The following is a 27,750-nucleotide window of genomic DNA, read 5'->3' as shown; positions in this document are numbered from 1 at the left end:
AAATGAAACAAAAAGATTTATTTTCTTCAGCTGGGGTCTACGTCTTCCCCGTGTCCCTCAGCCCTAACACAGTCCCAAAACACACAAAAGCACAAAGCAAAACACCACCACAAAACACTCTTCTTTCTCCTCCACTCCTCCAAGGCAGCTTCGTCCTCCTCCTCCCGACTCTGGCGCCCGGAGTGGTGACTGTCATCTCCTTTTATAGCCCACCAGGAAGTCCTGCAGGTGCTCATTGACCTACTTCCGGCTGCACCTCTGGGTGTGGCTGTGTTCCCACCCAGACGGGCTCATTAGGCCATGCAGCTCCCCCTGGTGGTGGCCACGGAGTCCAACAGGAATGAGCTCCGGTTTTCCAAAATATTGGCCCCGATGCAACCCAGGGGGGCTGCCACCAAGTGTTTTGGGGGATGTAATGTGCATCCCATGGCTGCCCCCCCAGATTCAGTGTCAAAGGGGCATCCCGACCGGGCATGGGTCCCGGCTATCTGCCACACCAAGTAGTGTGGTGAACTTTAGGGACCTTCAAAAATCGATTGGATGTTATTTTTGAGCAATTTGGTGGACAGGAATGTTGAGCTCTGTAGGGACGAATGGCATTTTCTTGTCAGAATGTTTTTAATGTTCTATTGAAACATGCAGTCATACAATTTTTTTTTGGTTATTTTACAGGAATTACAGGAAGTGTTACAGTAACATCCGTCAATACATTCAACAGAGCAGAAATGTCATACTTTCAGATAAGGAAGTCCTTCTATCCTGGAGGTGGAATGAAGTGACACAGAACGGTGTGATGGACTTTATAGAGTGCTCTTCAGCTCAGGTTGACATAATACTGGACACCATAGTCTACACAATGTATGATTCCATCTGCCGTGTATCTAACTGCTTAGATAAGATATCATCCATACGGTAAGTAATTCTGGACGTCTACAGTGAAGTCAGTGTTGGTCACTCATTCTTTTTATTCTCTTATTAAGTTAAACACATCCATCAAACCTGAACCTGTAATCGTCCATCTTGGTCTATTTGCTTTTAAACTTTTCTCTAACATCCCCAAATGGGAGTGGCACCAAGGTGTTGGGGGGAATGTACAGGTGGGTTCATCGAGGATTGTTTAAACTGGGGAATGGGTGTGACAGGGAGTTCAGGACAGGCCATGTTTAGAACTGTACATGAGGGGAAGAACAATGGTGTTAAAATAAATATGATAGAAATGTAAATTCTAAGCTAAATCTTACATGCAAAAGTAAAATGAGTAACACATTAAACATATCTTGTCTTTAGTATCAGAAATGAAACAAGTAATCTGGAGTTGTATATCCCTACAATTATGACATTATAGCAATAACAGATACTTGGTTAAGCAACAAAGATGGGGATGAGTAGAACATAGAGGGGTACACTTTAATTAAGAAGGACAGACAAAACAGAAAAGGAGTTGGGGTTGCTATTTATGACAAACAGAATTTAAATGCATCTCTTCTTCAGATGGACGATGAGCCCTTTTAAGTGTGATCTTGAACGTGACAATACAAAGAGGTTTTTCTGATCTTCATGTGGACACTGTTCAAATCAGAGATGTGTAGCATTGCCACATACATTTGTATGTGGTTTGTTTTTCTCTCTATGTAAAATCCTTTTGCTATTTGAGAATACGGAAGATAAGATAGGTGGGTTGGATAGAGAGGACCTTTTGGGAGGTGCGGGGCTGTCATTGAGATTTCCGGGAGTGCCATGGAAACAGATGCACTATTTAAAAAGGGGCGCGAAAAGGCAGGAAGAGAAGGAAGAAAGGATTCCGGATACGCTGAGGTTACCGTGAAAGGGATCGGAAGCAGTGTGAGCCATAAATCTTTTATTCTGGGATTGGCATGTCTAAGGAACTGAACCATGGGGAAATGGGAGAATCGGAAAAAGACTAAATCGAATGGATGGTGGGGAAAATTCTTGGATATATAATTTTATGCCTTGTATTTATTGTATATATTGGAAGTGGGGGAATTTGGGGGATTGTAGAAAATGTATTAATTACATTTTTTTGTTGCATCTTTTCTCAGTGTGTTTTAGTAAATATCGCTTTTATTATTATAAGTCATCTTTCTGCGCTGTGGGAAGGGGCTGAAGGCAGTTTGGGGTTGACCTGCAATCATCAGTATAATTTTTCACTGTAAACTTAGTGCAGTGTAGCAGATACAATCGTTACACATGAACAGATGAAACTATCCTCCATCTGTATTTGCCTGTATTTCAGTGTATGCCCCAACTCCATATGATAATACTTTTGTCGCTGATATTACAAAACTCATCTTTTCCTTTTCTGAATTCCAATTAATCATTGGTATGGAAGCAAATGCATTTGTCGACACTGTGCTTTATAAATCTTCCTCACTGATTAAACAGTGCATGCATACTTCCCAAATGTGTTATGGGCCTGCATTATTTATACTGTGCTATATAAATAAATGTTTTATCTTTGCCCTCGCTATCTGACCATCAGTGAGTTAATCTTCAGGTTTTTCTTCCCCTTCTGTCCTCCAGTCCCCCTCACTTTCATTTTAACACTTCTCTACTGCAAAATGCAGACTTCATTGAAAAAGCCTTTGATACACTTGAGGAGCCTGACGCTCTGAACAAACATTCAGTTCAGGATCCAACTTATGTTTGGTTGGCCATTAAGAGACATATTCCAGAGCTGACTATTGGTTTTGCATCCAGTTTATCTTGCATGGTACACAGTAGTATGGATGATTTTGAGAAACACCTGAATAATTTGGAAAATGCCCGTCCACATTTTTCTATCCACTACAAAATTACACAAACCAGACCTGAGTAAAATGTGAGTTAAATGACCTTCATGTCAGGTGTGCAGAGGTTAAATTTCATCTCACACACACCCGTTACTATCTCTCTGGTGTTAATCTGAGCAAGTTATTAGTACTTAGATTACGTGGATGTGACTCATTAGCCTTTATTTGCCAAGTTCAGTTGAAATCCGGTAACGTCACTAACCATCCCTTGGAAATTAATAAGACATTCTTTGACTTTTATTCTGAAATATTCACTTCCGGTGAACCCCCATGATCTTCAAAGAGGGAGCAGGCCTGTCATGGGATTCTATAATTAGAAACACACAACATTCTGTAACATACAGTAAAAGGAACAGAATTAGACCACTTACATCATACAAGGTGTCTTATCATCACTGGCTGCTTTCAGTTGCTAGCCAGACACAGGGCCACATGAAGCATACTGAATTAGAAGGATAGAAGGATAGGAAGCATACTGTGATAGATAGATGGATGGATGGATGGATGGATGGATGGATGGATGGATGGATGGATGGATGGATGGATGGATGGATGGATACTTTATTAATCCCAAGGGGAAATTCACATCATAAATACATTCATGTTAAATTACCTGTAAACTACGGTCAGCAAAAACACCTAAGTCATTAATGTCCAGCATCGTGTGATTGCTTTACCACATTCTGCCGACAGCCTAATATAGTCTGTTTGCATCCCATCTCAGCTGCCCCAGATAACCTGTAAACTCTTTTACATTATATAGTGAACTTTGCTAAATGTGCTTAATTACTTTTAAATATAAAATCAAAACTTCTCCACTAATACCACACTCTCTGCATCTAACCTACACTCTAACATAAATTTCTCCATTATACAATACAATGCAATATATTTTTATTTAGCCCAAAATCACACAAGAAGTGCCGCAATGGGCTTTAACAGGCCCTGCCTCTTGATGGCCCCCCAGCCTCGACTCTCTAAGAAGAAAAGAAAAGACCCTTGTAGGGAAAAAATGGAAGAAAACTCAGGAATGGCAGTTCAAAGAGAGACCCCTTTCCAGGTAGACTGGGCATGCAGTGGATGTCAAAAAGAAGGGGGTCAATACAATACAATACACAGAACAGAACAAATCCTCAATACAGTATAATAGTGCAATGGAAATATTACAAGTACATAGCAGAATTCAACAGTAGATGATATCACATAAAACGTTTTGGATTTATCCTGAAGACCTCAGCCATCAAGCTGCCTCCCCCTATTGGCCATTCTACAGCTGAGTCAGCACTGGGCCAGCCAATCCAAAGAAAGGAGCCCTCTACCTAACGATTTCTGCAATCCTCCATCAGAGATGATACAGTATCACAACTCCTGAAAGAACCGACACTGTGCTCCAGCTATCGTCCGTTGTCACTAATGAACTCAGACACTAAGCTATTAGCCCAAGTTTTGGCTCTCTGGATCTAATCTGTAATTCCAAAACTGATTCACTCCGATCAAACCGGCTTTGTAGCATCTCATACACAGCTGACAGCATGCACCAGCTTTTCTAGATTTTAAGTGTGGCTTCTTCATTCTCAACTAGACAGGGCTGTCCGTTATCTCCACTGCTTTTTATTATCTCGCTCGAGCCTCTAGCCATTGCCCTGAGTGCATTAGACACACCTACTTTGACTCATAACACAGTGCACAAGCTATCTTTATATGCTTACAATGTTCTTCTGTTTCTAGGAAATTACCATTCCGACGTTCCTCACATATCTATATATATAATTCACTAAGCCACCGCCAGAGCGGGCAAGACACCCATGAAAGCATGCAGGAAGGGGCGTGGATTCACTAAGCCGCCGACAAGTAAGACACCCATGGCGCATGCAGGAAGGAGCCATGCCCACCAACTCTAAGACCATTGGATACGACGACAACTCGCAGAGCCACGCCCACCAACTTGGACGCGACGCCTCGAAAAAAACGGCGTCATTTATGTTCGTCTGTGCTACAGTACACATGGACCTCTGAGCCACGTTGACTTTTCGGTTACGACGTATGACTGCGTGCACCATCGCAAACTGTTTTACACGCTACATACAGCAATTCGCATCTGCGACAAACATGCATCTTCTTAGATGGTCCTGCAGGAACACGGAAGACATTTCCCCACCCATGACCAGGCGGTGTGTATGCTTCAAGAACGAGGGTGGACGCGGCAGGACCATCTAAGAAGAGGCTGTGTATCGATATATATAATTCACTAAGCCGCCGCCAGAGCAAGCAAGACACCCATGAAAGCACGCGCCACTTTGAAAGCAGTCAACTCACAAAGCCCAGCCCACCAACTCACGCCCACCAACTCGAACACGCGTCTACCCACGCTCTCAAGGCATTCACGGTGCCTGCTCATGTGCCCGGACGAAACAACTCACTTTCGTCTTTGCTTCAGTACACATGCACCACTGAGCCACATTGACTTTTCATTATTCTTTTCGATTTCAGCTGCATTTCCATATATAATCCACCAAGTTGTCCGACCATGGGATACAAACGACAGAGCACCGCCCAAGAACTCGAACCACTAGAGAGACACGCCCACCAACTCTAAGAGCACCAACTCTAATACGCCTGCCCGCCTGACTGTTACCAGCATTCACCGCAATGTACTGGAGTGTAAAACCATCACAACTATCAGACACTGTCTATATCTAAGAAGATATATACTGTAGATACTCATTTTCCCCAGCACGCATCCACCCACGCTATCAAGGCATTCACAGTGCCTGCTCATGTGCTCGAACACAGCAACTCGCCACACACAAATTTTGTTTAATTTGACTCAACACGGGAAACCTCACCCTGCCCGGACACGGAAAGGAATGACAGATTGATAGCTCTTTCTCGATTCTGTGCGTGGTGTTGCATGGCCGTACTTAGTTGGTGGAACGATTAGTCTGGTTAATTCCGAAAACAAATGAGACTCCCTCCTGCTTAATAGTTACGCGATCGCCAAGCTGTAGGCGTCCAACTTCTTAGAGGGACAAGTGGCTTTCAGCCACGTGAGATTGAGCATTAACAGGTATGTGATGTCCGGTACTGCACGCGCGCCACACTGAATGGATCAACATGTGTCTACACGGTGCCGACAGGCGTGGGTAAGCCGTTGAACCCCATTCGTAATGGGCACCGGGGCTTGCAATTGTTCCCCACGAATGAGGAATACCCACTGAGTGCGGGTCATACGCTCCCTCTGAATACGTCCCTGCCCTGTATACGCACCCCACCCCCCTCCTACTACCATGGTCGGGTGACTTGGATTATATAGATAGATAGATAGATAGATAGATAGATAGATAGATAGATAGATAGATAGATAGATAGATAGATAGATAGATAGATAGATAGATAGATAGATAGATAGATAGATACTTTATTAATCCCAATGGGAAATTCACATTCTTCAGCAGCAGCATACTGATACAATAAATAATATTAAATTAAAGAATGATAATAATGCAGGTGAAAAACAGACAATAACGTTGTATAATGTTAAATGTTAACGTTTACCCCCCGGGTGGAATTAAAGAGTCGCATAGTTTGGGGGAGGAACGATCTCCTCAATCTGTTAGTGGAGCAGGATGGTGACAGCAGTCTATCGCTGAAGCTGTTCCTCTGTCTGGAGATGATACTATTTAGTGGATGCAGTGGATTCTCCATAATTGATAGGAGCCTGCTGAGCGCCCGTCGCTCTGCCACAGATGTTAAACTGTCCAGCTCCATGCCAACAATAGAGCCTGCCTTCCTCACCAGTTTGTCCAGGCGTCTTTCCTCTTAATGCTGCCTCCCCAGCACACCACCGCGTAGAAGAGGGCGCTCGCCAAAACTGTCTGATAGAACATCTGCAGCATCTTATTGCAGATGTTGAAGGACGCCAGCCTTCTAAGGAAGTATAACCGGCTCTGTCCTTTCTTGCACAGCGCATCAGTATTGGCAGTCCAGTCTAATTTATCATCCAGCTGCACTCCCAGATATTTATAGGTCTGCACCATCTGCACACAGTCACCTTTGATGATCACGGGTCTATGAGGGGTCTGGGCCTCCTAAAATCCACCACCAGCTCCTTGGTTTTGCTGGTGTTCAGGTGTAGGTGGTTTGAGTCGCACCATTTAACAAAGTAATTAATTAAGTCCCTATACTCCTCCTCCAGCCCATTCCTTATACAGCCCACGATAGCAGTGTCATCAGCGAACTTTTGCACGTGGCAGGACTCCGAGTTGTATTGGAAGTCCGATGTATATAGGCTGAACAGGACCAGAGAAAGTACAGTCCCCTGCGGCGCTCCTGTGTTGCTGACCACAATGTCAGACGTGCAGTTCCCAAGATGCACATACTGAGGTCTGTCTTTAAGAAAGTCCACGATCTATGCCACCAGATATGAATTTACTCCCATCTCTGTCAGCTTGTCCCTAAGGAGCAGAGGTTGGATTGTGTTGAAGGCGCTAGAGAAGTCTAGAAACATAATTCTTACAGCACCACTGCCTCTGTCCAAGTGGGAGAGGGATCGGTGTAGCATATAGATGATGGCATCCTCTGCTCCCACCTTCTCCTGATATGCAAACTGCAGAGGGTCAAGGGCGTGTTGAACCTGTGGCCTGAGGTGGTGAAGCAGCAGCCTCTCCATGGTCTTCATCACATGTGATGTCAGAGCAACAGGCCGAAAGTCATTCAGCTCACTAGGACGTGATACCTTTGGGACTGGGGTGATACAAGATGTTTTCCAAAGCCTCGGGACTCTCCCCTGTTCCAGGCTCAGGTTGAAGATGCGCTGTAGAGGACCCCCCAGCTGCGATGCACAGGCCTTCAGCAGTCGTGGCGATACTCCATCTGGACCCGCTGCTTTGCTGGCATGAAGTCTCCACAGCTCTCTGCTCACTTGCGCTGTTGTAATTATGGGTGGGGATGTCTTTCCTATGCTGGTATCAGCTGAAGGATGTGTGGAGGGTGCAGTACTCCGAGGTGAGAGTAAGAGTGGGTTAGGGTGGTCAAACCTGTTAAAGAAGTTGTTCATCTGGTTTGCTCTCTTCACGTCTCTCTCAATGGTGGTACCCCGCTTTGAGCTGCAGCCAGTGATGATCTTCATCCCATCCCACACTTCCTTCATGCTGTTATTCTGCAACTTCTGCTCCAGCTTTCTCCTGTACTGCTCCTTCGCCGCCCTGAGCTGGACTCAGAGTTCCTTCTGCACGCGCTTGAGCTCATGCTGATCACCGTCTTTAAAAGCCCTTTTCTTCTGGTTCAAAAGGCCCTTGATGTCACTTGTAATCCATGGCTTGTTGTTAGCATAGCAGCGTACAGCTCTTACTGGAACTACAATGTCCATACAGAAGTTGATGTAGTCAGTAGTGCAGTCAACAACTTCCTCAATGTTCTCACTATGAGATCCCTGCAGGATATCCCAGTCTGTAGTTCCAAAACATTCTCTCAGAGTATTCTCAGCCTCCGGGGTCCACTTCCTGAATGAGCGTGTGGTTGTAGGTAGGACTCTCACTTTTGGTTTATAGTGAGGCTGAAGCAGAACCAGGTTATGATCTGCTTTCCCAAGCGCAGGCAGCGGGGTGGCGCTGTATGCGTCTTTAACGTTTGCATACAGTAAATCAATAGTCTTATTTCCCCGGGTGTTACAGTCCACATACTGGGAGAATGCAGGTAATGTTTTGTCCAGCGTCACATGGTTAAAGTCTCCAGCGATTAGCACAAGCGCCTCAGGGTGCTGCGTTTGTAACTTAGCAACAGCAGAATGGATGATGTCACTCGCTGACTCCACGTCCGCCCGAGGAGGAATGTATACAATAACAACAATGACGTGTCCAAACTCTCTGGGCAAGTAATAGGGACGCAAACTTATGGCCAACAGTTCGATGTCCCTGCAGCAAGTGGAGATTTTGACGTTAACATGTCCAGAGTTACACCACCGTGTATTAACATAGAGAGCGAGTCCTCCTCCTTTGTGCTTCCCACAGGTACTTGCATCTCTGTCCGCTCTAACTGTGCTAAACCCGGGTAGCTCCACGTTGGCATCTGGGATGGTGTTTTTTAGCCAGGTTTCGCAAAAACACAACAAACTGCATTCTCTGTAGGTCCTGACATTTTTCACCAGTGCAGCCAGTTCGTCGATCTTATTTGAGATTGAGTTCACATTCCCCAGAATCACAGAAGGCACCGAAGGCTTGAAACACCACTTTCTCGCAAGCTGCTTCATTTTTAGCTTAGTGCCCGCTCTGCTGCCACGATACCGCCTTCTTACCTCGTCGGGTAAATAGGGAACCACACCGGCACTGGCATTTGAAGTTAGGGGCAGCAAGTCTTTGATAGGCTGCAATAAAATGATGAAAGAACAGGCGCATTTTTTGTGCAAGACTTAATATGCACAAGCGGTAACACTGCAAAAGCAGCCCAAACCTGAAAAGACAGCTGGCAAAAAGTGGCCGACAAATTAAACGCTTGTGCATTGTACTTACTGAACGGAGCGTTACGGATTTTGCAAATGTTCATTTTTTTCCCTCTGCTTAAAAAACATTAAAAAAGCGCCGTGATTATTTGGCGTAAACTACGCCATGGGTTGGTATGCACCGTGTAAAACAGTTTGTTTGTCGCAGATAATATAAGAATATTAATACTTCATTACATTGATATACCGGTGTTTTCAGTATTCAAAGCGCTATTCACTCAGGGAGGAACCGGGAAGCAAACCCAAAATCTTCCACAGTCTCCTTACTGTAAAGCAGCAACACTACCACTGCGCTACAAGGTAGGGAATGCAGTTAAAGAATTCACCACGCTCGATTTTATTTTCACTTCTGTTTGGACAACTGTGTCGTTCAGGAAGTGTTCACCCATCAATACATAATTATGCGGCGTATGCTACGCTGCGGGTTGGCTAGTTAACATTATTTCATACATACAAATCCTTACCAGGGTATAAAATCAACTGGAGTCAATTTGCACTTCTTCCTATATATCAAGCCTGTTAATCTCTCTCTTTTCCTTCCTTCCTTCCAGTTATTAACTCTTTCAAATACTTAGGAATCACCATTACTCTGTCCATTATTGATATTACTGTATATGGGAAAAATTCCACATCGTGTTTAATGAAGTAAATTAATCAATGCTATCCTTTAATACTCTCTCTCTCCTTTCAGACCTGTTTGGCAATCATTAAAATGAATATTATCCCTCATTTAAACTTATTCAGCTCAATGCTCTCTCTGTCTTCTTTTGGTCCCTGGTCAGATCAGCTATCAGCTCCTTTTTATGGAGCAGTATAAGACCTACTATCAAACACTCCTTTCTGATTCAAGCCAGGACCGGTGTAGGTATCTCCCTTCAAGATTTTGAAATGTACCATTGGACATGTTTTTCACCCATTATCTATGCGGACAACAATACAAATTTCCATACCGGATCGGTCGAGCCCCGGGTTAACAACGACCACCACCAGTACTATTAGCCAACAGGGTGCTGGTGGAAATTGGGCTACTGCTGGCCGAAGAAGAAGAAGGAGAAGAAGAGGAGGGAGACGTGCTCGGAGGCAGGAGGAGAGGAGGAAAGTAAAGAGAGTGGGACTGAGGGTAGTAACTTTGAATGTTGGCAGTATGACTGGTAAGGGGAGAGAGTTAGCCGATATGATGGAGAGAAGGAAGGTTGATATATTGTGTGTGCAAAAGACTAAATGGAAGGGGAGTAAGGCCAGATGGATTGGTGATGGATTCAAATTGTTCTATCATGGTGTGGATGGAAGGAGAAATGGAGTAGGAGTTATTCTGAAGGAACAGCATGTCAAGAGTGTTTAGGAGGTGAAAAGAGTGTCAGATAGAGTGATTATTATGAAGCTGGAAACACTGGTCAACAAGAATTTTGCTACTGGGATTCTTTCATCTGTACTTTAATAAATTTCACTTGCTGACTCCAAATCTGAAAAACGTTTTCGTCCAGCACGTCTCATTTTTTAGTTATGATGTCCCAGGTCTTGGACTACTAGGGTGACTGGACAGTAAAGGAGATGTGTTTCAGCATTTAAGAAATAAGTTTGGTCTCGAGAAAAGTGAAGCCAAAATTAAAGAAGGTGTTTTTGTTGGCCCTGAAATGCGTGAACTGATGCTTAACAAGGATATCAAAAGGAAATTGAAGCCCACTGAATCAGCACCCTCATTCATGCAGGTTGCCCAGAATATTCTTGACAGTCACAGAGCAGAGAATTATACTGAGCTTGTGGAGAATATGTTGAAAGTATATTAGCTTACGGGAGCCAGATTGTCACTGAAGATGCATTTTTTACATTCTCATCTCAACTTTTTTCCACCAAATCTAAGCGATGTCGGAGATGAGCATGGGGAAAGATTTCATCAAGATACAAAAGTGATGGAAAACTGATATTGTGAAAAATTCACTCACTGAGCATGATAGGTGATTACTGTTGGTTCTTGCAAAGAGAGACGGATGTGCAGTACAAGCACAAAAGCGAGTGCCTCCAATATTTCTGGGCAGGCTGACCTCACTTTTATATTGAGGTAAATTGACATAAATATATATTAACATGTCTCTGGTATCGTCTTCTGGTTTGTTTCCAGAATTAACACATCAAAACAATTTTGGTGGGACATAGTCCAAACTCCAGATATCATGTTGATATATTATATTGATATTCAAAAGTGCCAAAACATCAATGATGTGTATATCAAAAACCTGACGTTCTATCTTAATTCCAATTTCATATATGAAATCAGTGTAAAAAGCTTAATAAAGAGCTGCTCTGAAGTTCCCAGAAGCGAACAAAAAATATTTTTTGTAGACCAGTGAAATTGGAGATGTGATGGTGAATGTTGTTAGTGCATTTGCACCGCAAGTTGGGTGTGCAATGGGTGAAAAAGAAGATTTTTGAAGTGAGTTGGAGGAAGTGATGATCAGTGTACCCAAGGGACAGAAAGTGGTGATTGGAGCGGATTTCAATGGACATGTTGGTGAAGGGAACAGAGGAGATGAGGAGGTGATGGGTAGGTATGGTGTCAAGGAGAGGAATGAAGAAGGTCAGAGGATAGTGGATTTTGCCAAAAGGATGGACATGGCTGTGGTGAATACGTATTAAGAAGAGGGAGGAACATAGGGTGACGTACAAGAGTGGAGGAATAGATAGATAGATAGATAGATAGATAGATAGATAGATAGATAGATAGATAGATAGATAGATAGATAGATAGATAGATAGATAGATAGATAGATAGATAGATAGATAGATAGATAGATAGATAGATACTTTATTAATCCCGATGGGAAATTCACATTCTTCAGCAGCAGCATATTGATACAATAAATAATATTAAATTAAAGAATGATAATAATACAGGTGAAAAAAACAGACAATAACTATGTATAATGTTAAATATTAACGTTTACCCCCCCTGGTGGAATTAAAGAGTCGCATAGTTTGGGGGAGGAACGATCTCCTCAGTCTGTCTGTGGAGCAGGACAGTGACAGCAGTCTGTCGCTGAAGCTGCTCTTCTGTCTGGAGATGACATTATTTAGTGGATGCAGTGGATTCTCCATAATTGATAGGAGCCTGCTGAGCGCCCTTCGCTCTGCCACAGATGTTAAACTGTCCAGCTCCATGCCAACACTAGAGCCTGCCTTCCTCACCAGTTTGTCCAGGCGTGAGGCGTCTTTCCTCTTAATGCTGCCTCCCCAGCACACCACTGCGTAGAAGAGGGCGCTCGCCACAACTGTTTGATAGAACATCTGCAGCATCTTATTGCAGATGTTGAAGGAAGCCAGCCTTCTAAGGAAGTATAACCGGCTTTGTCCTTTCTTGCACAGCGCATCAGTATTGGCAGTCCAGTCTAATTTATCATCCAGCTGCACTCCCAGATATTTATAGGTCTGCACCATCTGCACACAGTCACCTTTGATGATCACTGGGTCTATGAGGGGTCTGGGCCTCCTAAAATCCACCACCAGCTCCTTGGTTTTGCTGGTGTTCAGGTGTAGGTGGTTTGAGTCGGACCATTTAACAAAGTCATTGATTAGGTCCCTATACTCCTCCTCCAGCCCATTCCTGATACAGCCCACGATAGCAGTGTCATCAGCGAACTTTTGCACATGGCAGGACTCCGAGTTGTATTGGAAGTCCGATGTATATAGGCTGAACAGGACCGGAGAAAGTACAGTCCCTTGTGGCGCTCCTGTGTTGCTGACCACAATGTCAGACGTGCAGTTCCCAAGACGCACATACTGAGGTCTGTCTTTAAGATAGTCCACGATCCATGCCACTAGGTATGAATCTAATCCCATCTCTGTCAGCTTGTCCCTAAGGAGCAGAGGTTGGATTGTGTTGAAGGCGCTAGAGAAGTCTAGAAACATAATTCTTACAGCACCACTGCCTCTGTCCAAGTGAGAGAGGGATCGGTGTAGCATATAGATGATGGCATCTTCCGCTCCCACCTTCTCCTGATATGCAAACTGCAGAGGGTCAAGGGCGTGTTGAACCTGTGGCCTAAGGTGGTGAAGCAGCAGCCTCTCCATGGTCTTCATCACATGTGATGTCAGAGCAACAGGCCGAAAGTCATTCAGCTCACTAGGACGTGATACCTTTGGGACTGGGGTGATACAAGATGTTTTCCAAAGCCTCGGGACTCTCCCCTGTTCCAGGCTCAGGTTGAAGATGCGCTGTAGAGGACCCCCCAGCTCCGATGCACAGACCTTCAGCAGTCGTGGCGATACTCCATCTGGACCCGCTGCTTTGCTGGCACGAAGTCTCCTCAGCTCTCTGCTCACTTGCGCTGTTGTTATTATGGGTGGGGATGTTTTGCTATGCTGGTATCAGCAGAAGGATGTGTGGAGGGTGCAGTACTCCGAGGTGAGAGTGAGAGTGGGTTAGGGTGGTCAAACCTGTTAAAAAAGTTGTTCATTTGGTTTGCTCTCTTCACATCTCTCTCAATGGTGGTACCCCGCTTCGAGCGGCAGCCAGTGATGATCTTCATCCCATCCCACACTTCCTTCATGCTGTTATTCTGCAACTTCTGCTCCAGCTTTCTCCTGTACTGCTCCTTCGCCGCCCTGAGTTGGACTCGGAGTTCCTTCTGCACGCGCTTGAGCTCATGCTGATCACCGTCTTTAAAAGCCCTTTTCTTCTGATTCAAAAGGCCCTTGATGTCACTTGTAATCCATGGTTTGTTGTTAGCATAGCAGCGTACTGTTCTTACTGGAACTACAATGTCCATACAGAAGTTGATGTAGTCAGTAGTGCAGTCAACAACTTCCTCAATGTTCACATTATGAGATCCCTGCAGGATATCCCAGTCTGTAGTTCCAAAACGTTCTCTCAGAGTATTCTCAGCCTCCAGGGTCCACTTCCTGAATGATCGTGTGGTTACAGGTAGGACTCTCACTTTTGGTTTATAGTGAGGCTGAAGCTGAACCAGGTTATGATCTCCTTTCCCAAGCGCAGGCAGCGGGGTGGCGCTGTATGCGTCTTTAACGTTTGCATACAGTAAATCAATAGTCTTATTTCCCCGGGTGTTACAGTCCACATACTGGGAGAATGCAGGCAATGTTTTGTCCAGCGTCACATGGTTAAAGTCTCCAGCGATTAGCACAAGCGCCTCAGGGTGCTGCGTTTGTAACTTAGCAACAGCGGAATGGATGATGTCACTCGCTGACTCCACGTCTGCCCGAGGAGGAATGTATACAATAACAACAATGACATGTCCAAACTCTCTGGGCAAATAGTAGGGACGTAAACTTACGGCCAACAGTTCGATATCCCTGTAGCAAGTGGAGATTTTGACGTTAACATGTCCAGAGTGACACCACCGTGTATTAACATAGAGAGCGAGTCCTCCTCCTTTGTGCTTCCCACAGGTACTTGCGTCTCTGTCCGCTCTAACTGTGCTAAACCCGGGTAGCTCCACATTGGCATCTGGGATGGTGTTATTTAGCCACGTTTCGCAGAAACACAACAAACTGCTTTCTCTGTAGGTCCTTACATTTTTCACCAGCGCAGCCAGTTCGTCGATCTTATTTGAGATTGAGTTTACATTCCCCAGAATCACAGAAGGCACCGAAGGCTTGAAACGCCACTTTCTCGCAAGCCGCTTCTTTTTTAGCTTAGTGCCGGCTCTGCTGCCACGATACCGCCTTCTTACCTCGTCGGGTAAATATGGAACCACACCGGCACTGGCATTTGTTCTCAGCGCCCGAAGTTGAGTACTTGAATAGGCGAGTCTCGGCGTGTTAAAATCCATGCCCACGTTGTAAAAGTAAGTGTGTCCAGGGAAGGAATCCACATAAAATAAAGTGGTAGGAGTGATCAATAAATAAAAATAGAAAAATAAAAGTAGAAAAGTACACATACATATACAGTCATACACGGAGCTGCTGAAAAGGCTGCCACTCACGGCGGCGCCGGATGCATATATGAATATGCACACAGGTAGATGACATCCTATGCAGAAGAGTTGATCTGAAGGAGATTGAAGACTGCAAAGTGGTTGCAGAGGAAAGTGTAGTTAGACAGCATAGGACGGTGGTCTGAAGGATGACATTGGAGATCAAGAAGAGGAAGAGAGTGAGGTAGAGCCAAGGATCAAATGGTGGAAGTTGAAAAAGGAAGACTGCAAGGTTGAGTTTAGGGAGGAGGTGAGACAGGCACATATATACAGTATATATACAGAGGAAGAGGATGGCAAAGAAGAGATGCAGAAAGTAGACAAGAGTAGAAGGTCATAAGGCGCAAGGTGAAGAGAGAGGTGGCGAAGGCCAAAGAAAAGGCATATTATGAGTTGTATTTGAGGTTTGACACTAAGGAGGGAGAAAAGGACCAGTGGGCTACACAGAGGGACCGAGCTGAGAAAGATGAGCAGCAGGTTAGGGAGATAAAGGATAAAGATGGAAACATACTCGCAAGCGAGGAGAGTGTGTTGAGCAGATGGAAAGAGTACTTTGAGAGGCTGATGAATGAAGAGAATAAGAGAGAGAAGAGGTTGGATGATGTGGAGATAGTGAACCAGGAAGTGCAACGGATTAAAAGGAGGAAGAAAGGACAGCTATGGAGAGGATGAAAAATGGAAAAGCCGTTGGTCCAGATGACATACCTATGGAAGCAAGGAGGTGTTTAGGAGAGATGGCAGTGGAGTTTTTAACCAGATTGTTTAATGAAATCTTTTAAAGTGAGTGGATGCCTGAGGAGTGGAGAAGAAGTGTACTGGTGCTGATATTTAAGAATAAGGGGGATGTGCAGGACTGTAGTAACTACAGGGGGATAAAACTGATGAGCCACAGCATGAAGTGATGGGAAAGAGTAGTGGAAGCTCAGTTAAGAATTGAGGTGATGATTAGTGAGCAGCAGGATGGTTTCATGCCAAGAAAAAGCACCACAGATGTGATGTTTACTCTGAGGGTGTTGATGGAGAAGTTTAGAGAAGGCCAGAAGGAGTTGCATTGCGTCTTTGTGGTCCTGGAGAAAGCAAATAACAGGGTGACTGAGAGGAGCTGTGGTATTGTGTGGTATTGGTGTGCTGGGGAGGCAGCATTAAGAAGAAAGACGCCTCACGCCTGGACAAACTGGTGAGGAAGGCAGGCTCTATTGTTGGCATGGAGCTGGACAGTTTAACATCTGTGGCAGAGCGACGGGTGCTCAGCAGGCTCCTATCAATTATGGGGAATCCACTGTATCCAAATAGTATCATCTCCAGACAGAGGAGCAGCTTCAGCGACAGAGTGCTGTCACTGTCCTGCTCCACTGACAGATTGAGGAGATCGTCCCTCCCCCAAACTATGCGACTCTTCAATTCCGTTAACATTTAACATTATACAAAGTTATTGTCTGGTTTTTACCTGCATTATTATCAATCTTTAATTTAATATTGTTTTTTGTATCAGCATGCTGCTGCTGGAGAATGTGAATTTCCCCTTGGGATTAATAAAGTATCTATCTATCTATCTATCTATCTATCTATCTATCTATCTATCTATCTATCTATCTATCTATCTATCTATCTATCTATCTATCTATCTATCTATCTATCTATCTATCTATCTATCTATCTATCTATCTATCTATTGTATGAGGAAGTCGGGAGTGGCAGAGAAGTACGTAAGAGTGGTACAGGATATTTACAAGGGAAGTGTGACTGTGGTGAGGTCTGCGGTAGGAGTGACGGAGGTGGGATTACATCAGGGATCGGCTCTGAGCCCTTTCTTATTTGCAATGGTGATGGGCAGGTTGACAGACGAGATTAGACAGGAGTCCCCTTGGACTGTGATGTTTGCTGATGACATTGTGATCTGTAGTGATAGTAGGGAGCAGGTGGAGGAGACCCTGGAGAGCTGGAGATATGCTCTAGAGAGGAGAGGAATGAAGGTCAGTAGGAACACCAAGACAGAATACATGTGTGTAAATGAGAGGGAGGTCAGTGGAATGGTGAGGATGAGGGGAGTAGAGTTGGCGAAGGTGGATGAGTTTAAATACTTGGGATCAACAGGACAGAGTAATGGGGATTGTGGAAGAGAGGTGAAGAAGAGAGTGCAGGCAGGGTGGAATGGGTGGAGAAGAGTGTCAGGAGTGATTTGTCACAGACGGGTATCAGCAAGAGTGAAAGGGAAGGTCTACAGGATGGTCGTGAGACCAGCTATGTTATATGGGTTGGAGACGATGGCACTGACCAGAAAGCAGGAGACAGAGCTGGAGGTAGCAGAGTTAAAGATGCTAAGATTTGCATTGGGTGTGATGATGATGAACAGGATTAGAAATGAGGACATTAGAGGGTGATCTCAAGTTGGACGGTTGGGAGACAAAGTCAGAGAGGCGAGATTGCGTTGGTTTGGACATGTGCAGAGGAGAGATGCGGAGTATATTTGGAGAAGGATGCTAAGGATAGAGCTGCGAGGGAAGAGGAAAAGAGGAAGGCCTAAATGAAGATTTATGGAAGTGGTGAGAGAGGACATGCAAGTGAAGGGTGTGACAGAACAAGAGGCAGAGGACAGAAAGAGATGGAAGAAGGTGATCTGCTGTGGCAACCCCTAATGGAAGCACGAAAGAAGAAGAAGAAGATCTCTATGGCTGAACCCCCCACTTTCCCCCTGTCCTGGCTACTTATATAAATGAACCTTGTTTCCCTTCACTCTCTACAACACCTACTATTTATCAGATTCTAAAACAAAAACACAGATGAATGTAATCATTTTAGAAATTATGTTCAGCCAGGCATGTGGGCCTCTGGTACTTGTAAGTGACCTGCATGTTGTCGGGGTGTGGGTCATCAAAATCTACATATGAGATGTCCTCTCCTTTTTTGTTTCCTTACTATTTGGTTTTGTCATCAATACAAAATTGATTACAAAAAGGAAAGCATTTGATTAAGTGCCACAAACTGAAAAATGTTGGAGATCAGGGTGATGTTTGTAGATGGGGGCAGAGTTGGCTCAGACATAGGAAGCAGATGGTGAAGATGCGAGGAACCTCATCCGAACTGGGTGATGTTAAGAGTGTTAAGATGTTAAGAGTGGTGACCAGCAGGGGTCAGTGGTTGGGCTGCTGCTATTTTTAATAGATATATATTATTTGGATAGGAATATAAGTAAGAAGCTGGTTAAGTCTGCAAATGATAACAAGCTAGATTGATTGGAAAATAATCTAAAATCCATTGTATAATCACAGAGGGACATGGACAGTATACTGGCTTCTTCAGATTTGTGGACAACAAAATTTAATGTAACTAAATGTAAAGTATTACGTGTAAAAATGTGAAGTTTGAATACACAATGGGAGGTCTAAAAATTGAAAGTGCACCTTATGAGAAAGATTTAGAAGTCGCAGTGGACTCGTCACTATCAAGAGTAAAAGTCACAGGAGGTTCTACTCAAGCTTTATAACATACTGGTGAGGCCTCATCATAAGTCCTGGTGCAGTTTTAGTCTTCAGGCTACAAGAAGGACATAACAGCACAAGAAAAGGTCCAGAGAAGAGCGACTAGGCTGATTCCAGGGCTACAAGGGGATGAGTTAGGAGGAAAGATTAAAAGAGCTGAGCCTGAAGGAGATGAAGAGGAGACCTGACTGTTGTGACCTGTTCTTGTCTAGACTGTTCTAATGTTCTAATTAGTCTTTTTGTGTTACAAACACCTTTCGTTTATGTCAGCATTCATCTTGAATTATCCCCTAAATTTTTCACACAGCATTCTCATGAGAATTAATAAATGTTATATTGTAAGATGAATGCAAACAGGAGATGCCTATGCAAATTTACCAGATATTGTGTGTTGTTGCTGTGGTGCTTGACATACTTTACAGATTTGAATTATTTGCTACCATCTCAGCTTTTACTGAGCTCATATGTGTGTCCATCATGTGTGTTGCTTGATGTTGTTTTGAAAATCCCCTCCACTTAGTTAAATGCTACCAGCCATCTTTCTCTAATATTACTTTAATATTGATGGTAGAAAGCCCATTGACGTTCAGTAATGAAGATATATGCAGTATTTCAAAACTCTATTCTTCTTTAAAAAAATGTTCACACCAGATTACTAAAAAGCAGCACTGGAAATGTGTCTTCTTCACCAAGAGCTTTAAGGAATAATGGGACTGAACAACTGACCTGATCTGTCCTCAGTCATGTGTGCAAATCATGGTGTAATTAAATTATAATCATACACTGCACACATTTGTCTCAATTCAGGGTTTCTAAAATGTGCCCAGGCCAAGACACATTAGTGACCAATGTCATCACACATCTGCTCCACTTGGTCATTGATTTTTAGGGCTGCACACCAAACTCACACCATTCTGAGAAAGACAGTAGTGGAACTACAGCTACTCTTAATCTGCTCACGGCAGTATTCTGAGTTCTCCTACATTTACAGAGAAAAGAACCCACAATTTTATAATAGAGAACAGTCAGCCTTTAGAGGATTTTGAGCACTAATTGGATGATTACAAGAATTTACAGATCCGATTGGTTACTTTGTTAACAACATCACTTTGATGTTTCACTATCTCCCATCTCCTGATACTTTTTATTAGACAATTCTCACCGTCTCCTTCTTGTGTCCACACACTTGTGGCCTCAGGGGGGCTATAAGCTACCCCTAGTGAACTTAGTGGTGGGATGGTGGTGGGGTCTGATGGAAGTCAGAGAAGGACACAGTAATTTACAACTTATTTAACATAAATGCATTTATATTTTCCTTTAGTTTATTTTCTAGGTTCACCTATTCAAATCACAGTTTTATTGATTGTAAAATCAGATACAAATCCAGAGATTTATGTTTAGACCCCAGAAGAGGGTTTGAGTTGACATTATTTTGTATATATTATATGTTTTAATTTAACGGCATTTAATGTTAATCAGAGGTTCGTGCTACTAAGGTTTCCACAGCAGTTTATTAATTCTCCCCTGTTAGGAAATGCTAAACTTTCCCCTGCGTTTTATTTTTCAGTGATGCATCAGTTTCACCACATCAATAAGCCAACCTGGGGGACACAGTAGTCTTTAACTGACACACTTTATCATTCAAATAATTCAGATACAATACAGTACTTTAGCATTTCTTCAGAGTGCAGACATTTTAATGGATGTCTGTTAACATGAGCCCAAGGTGCCAGGCTTTAGCTAAAGACACTTCTGGCTTTGCTGACATACAGAACATGGGCTTCATGCTAGCGACTTCCTTTATTTAGTGCTTGATTCAGAGTTGTGTGTTGTATAATCATGCAGATTTCATTTTATGTTCATCTTTTCATTGTAAGACTTATTTTTGGTTGCCACCAAATGGCTGTGTAGTACTTTTCACTTTTTTATTCTCAGTTGTGTGCACTTTACAGTACTGTAGTGTAATTGATGCAGACATGTGAATCAGCGGCAGATGGCAGGACAGTAAATTAAATATTTCACTATCAGCATTTTAAGTAACTGTTAGGATTAGGAGTCGTGAACAGGAAAAAGAGATTGAGACCTCCAAAGACCTCTGCCACAGGGCATGAACTTCACTGGTCTGTCCAGGACAGGCTAACCCAGAAACAGCCTGACTTTTCAGCTCCTTTGGTGGGCTTCAGGCCTTTTCAGGCCCAAAAATGGAGAACAGGCTTCAAAAATTCAAATAACTTTCAATGTCTCAAAATATATCAAAATGCATCTGAAGCAAAACAAAAACCCCAAAAAACCTTTGCCTTGAGAATCAAGTCCATACAAGATGTTAAGTTGTTTTTCCCATTTGTCTATTTTTTTGTCTATTGTTACACAACAACTTCTATCATTTGTTTTGGTTTTTGCCAAAATTGATCAAAAATTAATGTAATCATATAAACAAAAGAAAAAATGGCAAAAAGGACAAAATAAGGCAAGTGGATTTACATGAAAAGGCCACCCAAGGCAAATAAGGCCCACAATGAAATCCTAAGCCAAAAGCACAAACAGAAGCAAAAATCCTGAATCCAGAAAGAAAAGACAATACAATGAAACAGATCTCTCCAAACTTCATTGATAGACTGGGATCTGCTCCCAGCTTCGCCATATATATATCCTGAGGGCGGTCCTTTAGCGGTGACATCAGAGTGGCCCCACCTCCTGGGGTTTGACCCACAAAACAGAAGGAACGTAATAGAACACAGAAGCAGAATACATAGATACTAAATATACATTAACAAAAAATACTTTAAAACAACAGACACATAAACAATAATACTTTAAAATAAACAAAGAAGGAGACAATAGGAACAACTTAGAATCCTTTCAACATGAGATGCAGTGGATCAGACAGGGAGACAAACTCATGTACCGCAGGCTCAGGTTGAGTGTCAAAGGCAGACTCAGATAGCTCACTCACTCACTGACAATGAAAAACTGAAGAAAACTAAGAGACAAGGCAACAGAAGCAGGAGTTAGTGGATTCTTAATGATCGTGGCACACAGAGGTGTAGAATATCCAAAAAAGATTAAAGCCAAAACCAGAGTTGGTGGGTCAAAAGATTCTGCAAAAAAACAAAGAAATGGATGAGTCAGAAAAAAATGGAAGCAACTCAACTAAGAGTAGGTGGCTTAATTGTGATAACAACATGAGTAACAATAGTTGGGCCAATGGTGGAGACAGCTTGCCTGCTTGTTCGTTGTCTTAAAGTTTCAACAAAAAGTAATGGAGCAGACAGCACAATGGAAATAGTGGCACACCTGTGAGTATTGGCTTTCTGGCTACCTGGACAGACCTGACTATCAGTCCAAAGAGTACTGAATGTTGGTTTTACTCCTCTGTACCTTCGTGTCATCAAAATCATCATTCTGTTCTAAATCAGTAATTCTGTTCATAAACGATTATGCCAGCAAAGTTTTTGCCAAGTATTTCTTGTAATTTTTTTATAATTAGAAATAAGAACTTGAAGAGGAAGGTGATTGTTGAGGGCAATATAATAATCACAAAGAATAGCATCCACCTCCAGAAAAGCCTTTTACAAAATGTGTAGTTCATTTTGAACTGAGCTTCTTTTAATCTTATAGTGTTTATTTGTTTTTAAGTGGTTCATTCTAATATGATTAGGAGTCCTGAATGTAAGTGGTAAAGGTCTCCAAAATAAGCCACAAAACCATGTCAGGAACTTTACTGGTCTGCCCAGAGGAGGTTCACCCCAAGGAAGCCTGACTTCTTCTCAACAGGCAAACTGCAGGCCTGTCCAGGCCTCAAAATGGGAAACAGGCTTTTAAAATTTAAATAACTTGAAAGGTCCCCAAATATATCAAAATGCCTCTTAGGAGAAAGGAGAACCCTGAAAACCTTTGGCTTGAGAATGAAGTCCACAAAGAATCTAAAGAAGAATTTATTTATTTATCCAAAAAAGCAAAAAATGGCAAAAAGGGAAAAATAATAATAATAATAACACATTTTATTTATACAAGGCACCTTTCAGAGAACTCAAGGACACCGAACAAACAATAAATAAATAAATAAATAAATAAATAAATAAAAGACACAATTATAAACAACTTAAAACATCAGAAAATCTAAAAATTAAAACCAAACAAAACCATTATAATCAGGAGGAAAAAGAAAAAGCCATTTTAAACAGATGTGTTTTAAGTTTGCATTTGAAGGATGAATATGATTTGATGTTTCTAAGATCCGCAGGTAATGAATTCCAGAGCTTAGGAGCAGAACGGCTGAAAGCTCTGCTCCCCATGGTGGTTAGACGGGCAGGAGGGACAGTCAGATGGGTGGAGGAAGAGGATCTAAGGTTACGGGAGGGAATGGCAACATGAAGAAGGTCAGACAGATATGGAGGAGCGAGGTTATGGATGGCCTTAAATGTTAATAGCAGAATCTTAAAATCAGTACGAAACTTGATCGGGAGCCAATGAAGCTGCTGCAAGACCGGAGTAATATGATGAATAGATGGGGTTCAAGTGATGATACGTGCTGCAGAATTCTGGACTAACTGAAGCTTATGAAGAGATTTATTAGGGAGACCAAAGAGGAGTGAATTGCAGTAGTCCAGCCAGAGAATTAAGAATACCATTAAGACAAGTGTTATAATATGAGACCAGTTCTATGGGAGTGAATAAATTATAAAAGTCCATTTGGGAATCAATTCTAGAAGACAGCAAATTCAAGTTAATATTCTTAATGTTACGAAAGGCTATGAGACATGGAAGCTTAGGAACAGAAAAGGTAAGTTTGGCATTGAATGAAAGGAGAAAATGATCGGTTATAGTGAGTTCATCTGCTGTAAGATCAAAAGGAACAACACCAGAGCAGCAGATCAAGTCCAAGATATGTCCTTTACAATGGTTAGGAACATCAGTGTGCTGCTGGTATCCAAAACTCTCCAGGCAAGATAAAAAGTAGTGAGAAGAATATTGATATTGTCCAGATGTATATTAAAATCCCCCAGCAGAATTATATTTGGAGTAATTACAGATAAATGGGTAAGGAAGGTAGCAAGATCGTTCAAAAAATTGTTGTTTGACAAACCCCGGGGGGGTGCATTCATTAAGTTGTGAGAAGTCTTGAGGTTGCTGCCAAGTCTCAGTTAAACAGAGAAAGTCAAACTTACGGTCAATGAGGAGATCCTGAATGAGATGTCCCTTGCTCGTGAGTAAGCGGATGTTCAGTAGACCAAAGCTGACAATGTTGCTGTCGCATTTGACAGTGGTGTTAGTCGACCAAGCTAAGCTGGCCAACACGCTATGGTCAGCGTTCCTTAATGTGTTATGTGGAGGGAGCTGAAAATCAGACCAAAAAGAGTTAATTCCTTTCGAGGCGTCCATTCGGAATCTCCGGCGGGAACAACGGTGGATGTATCTCCGACGAGGGAGAAGTATGATGTCCGGGTCGAAATACAACACCGACAGCAGAGGCACAGACTGGAGAAGACGCAGTCGAAGAAGCTCAGCAGCTGGGTACTGGAGGAGGTGACAAAAGACTCCAAACAAACATTAACCAGGCGAATATCCTACCAGTCCACATTGTAGGCGAGGAGGCCACAGGCAGCTCAGACGTCCAGAGAATAAACTGGTAAATTTCAAACGAAATGGAGGTTAGGCTGAAGCTAAATGCATACACAGCATATACAGGCATGCAGAGATGTCAGCAAAAATGGCAAAAAATACCATCAAAATCACTAGTCTAGCAAAATCAATAGTCTAGTTACCAGCGAGCAGCAGCGACAAGTCCCGCCAGCGTTCACTCAAACCGGAAGGAAGGCCGAAGGACTTGTCCAAAAATTCAATCCAAGGTAAACAAGTCCAAATAAGAAATCTTAGAGTGAATCCAGAAAACAGAAGCAAATACCCGGAATGGAAAAATATGAACAACGCAAATGATAGAACAGAAGTGTCCGAATGTCAATGAGCCAATGAAGGTTCTGATGTCCATCCATCCATCCATTTTCCAACCCGCTGAATCCGAACACAGGGTCACGGGGGTCTGCTGGAGCCAATCCCAGCCAACACAGGGCACAAGGCAGGAACCAATCCCGGGCAGGGTGCCAACCCACCGCAGGGTTCTGATGTCAGCTTCAGAATATAAAGATGGCTGTCCTTCAGCAGTGACATCAATGTGGCCCCGCCTCTTTTGGTCCTACCCACGATAAAAGGAACACAAGAGAACACAGAAGCACAATTCATAAATACTAAATAATAAATAAATAGAACAATATTAGCAAAAATACATAAAAACAATAAGCAGCTGAAAACTAATATTTCAAAATAAAGAAAGAAGGCACAAATAAGGAAAGTCAACAGAAGTTGATAAACAAACCTTGACTGTAGCATAACAGTAAGGACACAGAATTAAGAAAAAAACAGTAGAAAGGCTATTTGATAAACCAGTTAAATTAGACCCAGTTGTGGGAGATTTCACACAAGAAAAGACGCAAAGGAAAAGCCAAAATATTAGTCATTTAAAGAACATCAGAGAGTATTGAGTGTTGGGAGAGACAGGGCCAGGCAGAGAGATGAGCAGAAGGAAATATAAAGAAGTGAAGTCAGTGATGGCCTAGAGACATGTGACAGTAACATCACTGCACACAGCACCACCCAGTGGGCGGTAAAAGTATAAATGGAGGTGGGCATAAGCTAAGGGTGTTTGAAAATGCCTGAGATCAATTCACAGTACTGAGGTTCAACAAGGCTTGCTTTTGAGGGCTATGTTAGGTTATACCTTTTATTGTATTTTGTAATTTATAATTAGAATTATATATTTTTTTGTAATTCTGCCAAAACATAACTTTTTGGTGCCAAAGCTTTTAGGGTCCATTCTGTTGATGGATCTGAGTTGAGTAGATGATCAAGCAGCCCTCACATAAGCTAGAGGTGTAGATTCCACAGAATGGTAAAAAAATCTATAATATAACATTATATTTTTGCAAGAATATCACTTCTGGGAAGGCTCCTTGTACCAGTACTGACTGAGTGTTTGCATTCTTAGGGCTCATTCATACTTCACGCTCAGAACACGTACGCGCACACATCATGGCTGCCATGCGTTTCCAGTGTTCATTTGATGCGTCCTCTGAGCAGGGGCCTCATGTATAAACGGTGCATACACACAAAAATTTTGTGTACTCCCATTTCCACGCTTAAATCACGATGTATACAACCTAAACTTGGCGTAAAGCCACTCACATTTTCACGGTAGCTCAATCCCTGGCATACGCAAGTTCTCCTCTCGGTTTTGCAAACTGGCTATACCCAGCGTCAAAGCAGTGCTTTTGTTCCAGTGTGGTTGCCCTTTGTTTTTTAGATCCACATCCCTGACTTGGCTTTATAAATACACTGAAATTAACTACATATTGTTTATTAGTTTAAGGCATCTGATTGTAATTAACCTGTAACAATATAATGGTCCACAGAATGGTCAAACTATTCTAAATACCATAGCTGCTTTAGCGTTGTTACTCACTGCACCTTCTTCTTCCTCTTCTTCTTCTTTCAGCTGCTCCCATTAGGGGTGGCCACATCAGATCATCTTTTTCCATATTACTCTCACTGCACTACTTGGAGTATTTATATCACTGTATTTGAGTGTGGAATCACAGCTCTACAGCAGTGGATCAGAAAGAGAATTATCGGTATACGGAATCATGCACACGCTGCCTCAGCCATGCTGTCTATTGAACTGCTCTCACACGACAAATGCTTCAGAGCCTTTCCTGTACGGACCTTGCGGTTCAGAAACAGTTTCATCCCAAGAACTCTAAACGCACTCAATCAGTCCATCAACTTCTCCTGGTAGAACTGTTTGTACTTATAAGTACAATCACCTCACTGTAAACTTGTGATGCAGTTATAATATTGCACAACCTGAGACACTTTAGCGCGTATTTACATATGATGATGATGATATCATTTTTAAGATGAAATGCAGCAAAATATGTTTATTACATTATACAAATAAAATGTTAACATCATTTAAATAATCTATATTTTGAATAATTAAGCAGGACACGGTGTCACAGCGCTAATGACGAGCTGGCACCCCGTTCAGGGATTGTTCCTGCCTCGCGCTGTATTCTTTCTGGGGCTGGCGTGACACTGGAAGGATAGCTGGATAGAATAATTAAACACGTACTACGAAGATATTTTACTGTTCCTTATAAGTTTTGAAGAATCAGCTTTCTCAGCTTACAGATGGCTTAATGTCTATTACAGAGCTGATCGTGTGGCAATTGGGTACTTGGAGAAAGAAAAGTAAGGACAGGAATTGTTAGTATGTTTGAAAGAGACAGTACTGCTGCAATAAATAATTTCATCGAAGGGCGCGCAGCAAGCATCTTGCGGGAGGCTGGAACAATCTCTGGATGGGGCGCCAGTTCGTCAATATCACTGCGTCACCGTGTCCCCATGTTTAAACCATGCTTTAATTGATATGATATGAATACTGAAATGATATCAAGTATACATCTCAGTATTTAAATTATTCAGAGAGCTGTAATATCATGAATGTAATGGATTCTGTGTCCTGTCGGAGGAAGAGAAAGCCCGTTTAAGAAGCACGTAGTGAGTCACACACATGGAGCACATAGAAGAACAAATACAAAACAAAGCATTTAACATTTAACGACGCGTGCGCGAGTTGCAGTACCAGCAAAAAGTCGGGGGGCACAGTGTGATCAAGTCTGTTTACTATCGACATGTGACAGAAAGCTGCTTTGAGGATCCTATGAGATCGATGTGTGCGTTTCGATGTGTGATGAATTGTTCAATGTGGTGAGGCAAAATGCCGACATACAAATTCTTTTGTGGTGCTTTTATATTCAAGCGTCGCATATTCCCGATACATTTTGAAAGTTTAACTTTTGTGCTGTCTTTTTTTTCTGGGGCTTCCTCCTGACCTGACAACAGCAGCAAACAGCAATAGATCACCACACAGAACACATTAAATGTTTGATATTCCAGCTCTCTGCACATTTAGAATCCTA

At 42.7% G+C, this 27,750-nt stretch overlaps 1 protein-coding gene across 1 annotated transcript in view; it reads left to right on the top strand.

The window, feature by feature from the left end:
* Nucleotides 1-754: 754 nt before the first annotated feature.
* Nucleotides 755-27,750, top strand: part of LOC114643014 (uncharacterized) — a gene marked incomplete at its 3' end in the record, with an annotated part of 1,911,439 nt that continues 1,884,443 nt past the window's right edge. The window contains exon 1 of the mRNA XM_051923912.1: nt 755-912. Coding sequence (XP_051779872.1) covers nt 794-912 — 119 coding nt within the window. The remainder of the gene's footprint in view (nt 913-27,750) is intronic.

The sequence above is a fragment of the Erpetoichthys calabaricus genome, chromosome 2 (genome assembly GCF_900747795.2).
Source record: "Erpetoichthys calabaricus chromosome 2, fErpCal1.3, whole genome shotgun sequence".
Classification (NCBI taxonomy): Eukaryota; Metazoa; Chordata; class Cladistia; order Polypteriformes; family Polypteridae; genus Erpetoichthys; species Erpetoichthys calabaricus.
The sequence above is the reverse complement of the archived record's forward strand: the minus strand, read 5'-3'. Positions and strand labels throughout refer to the sequence as shown.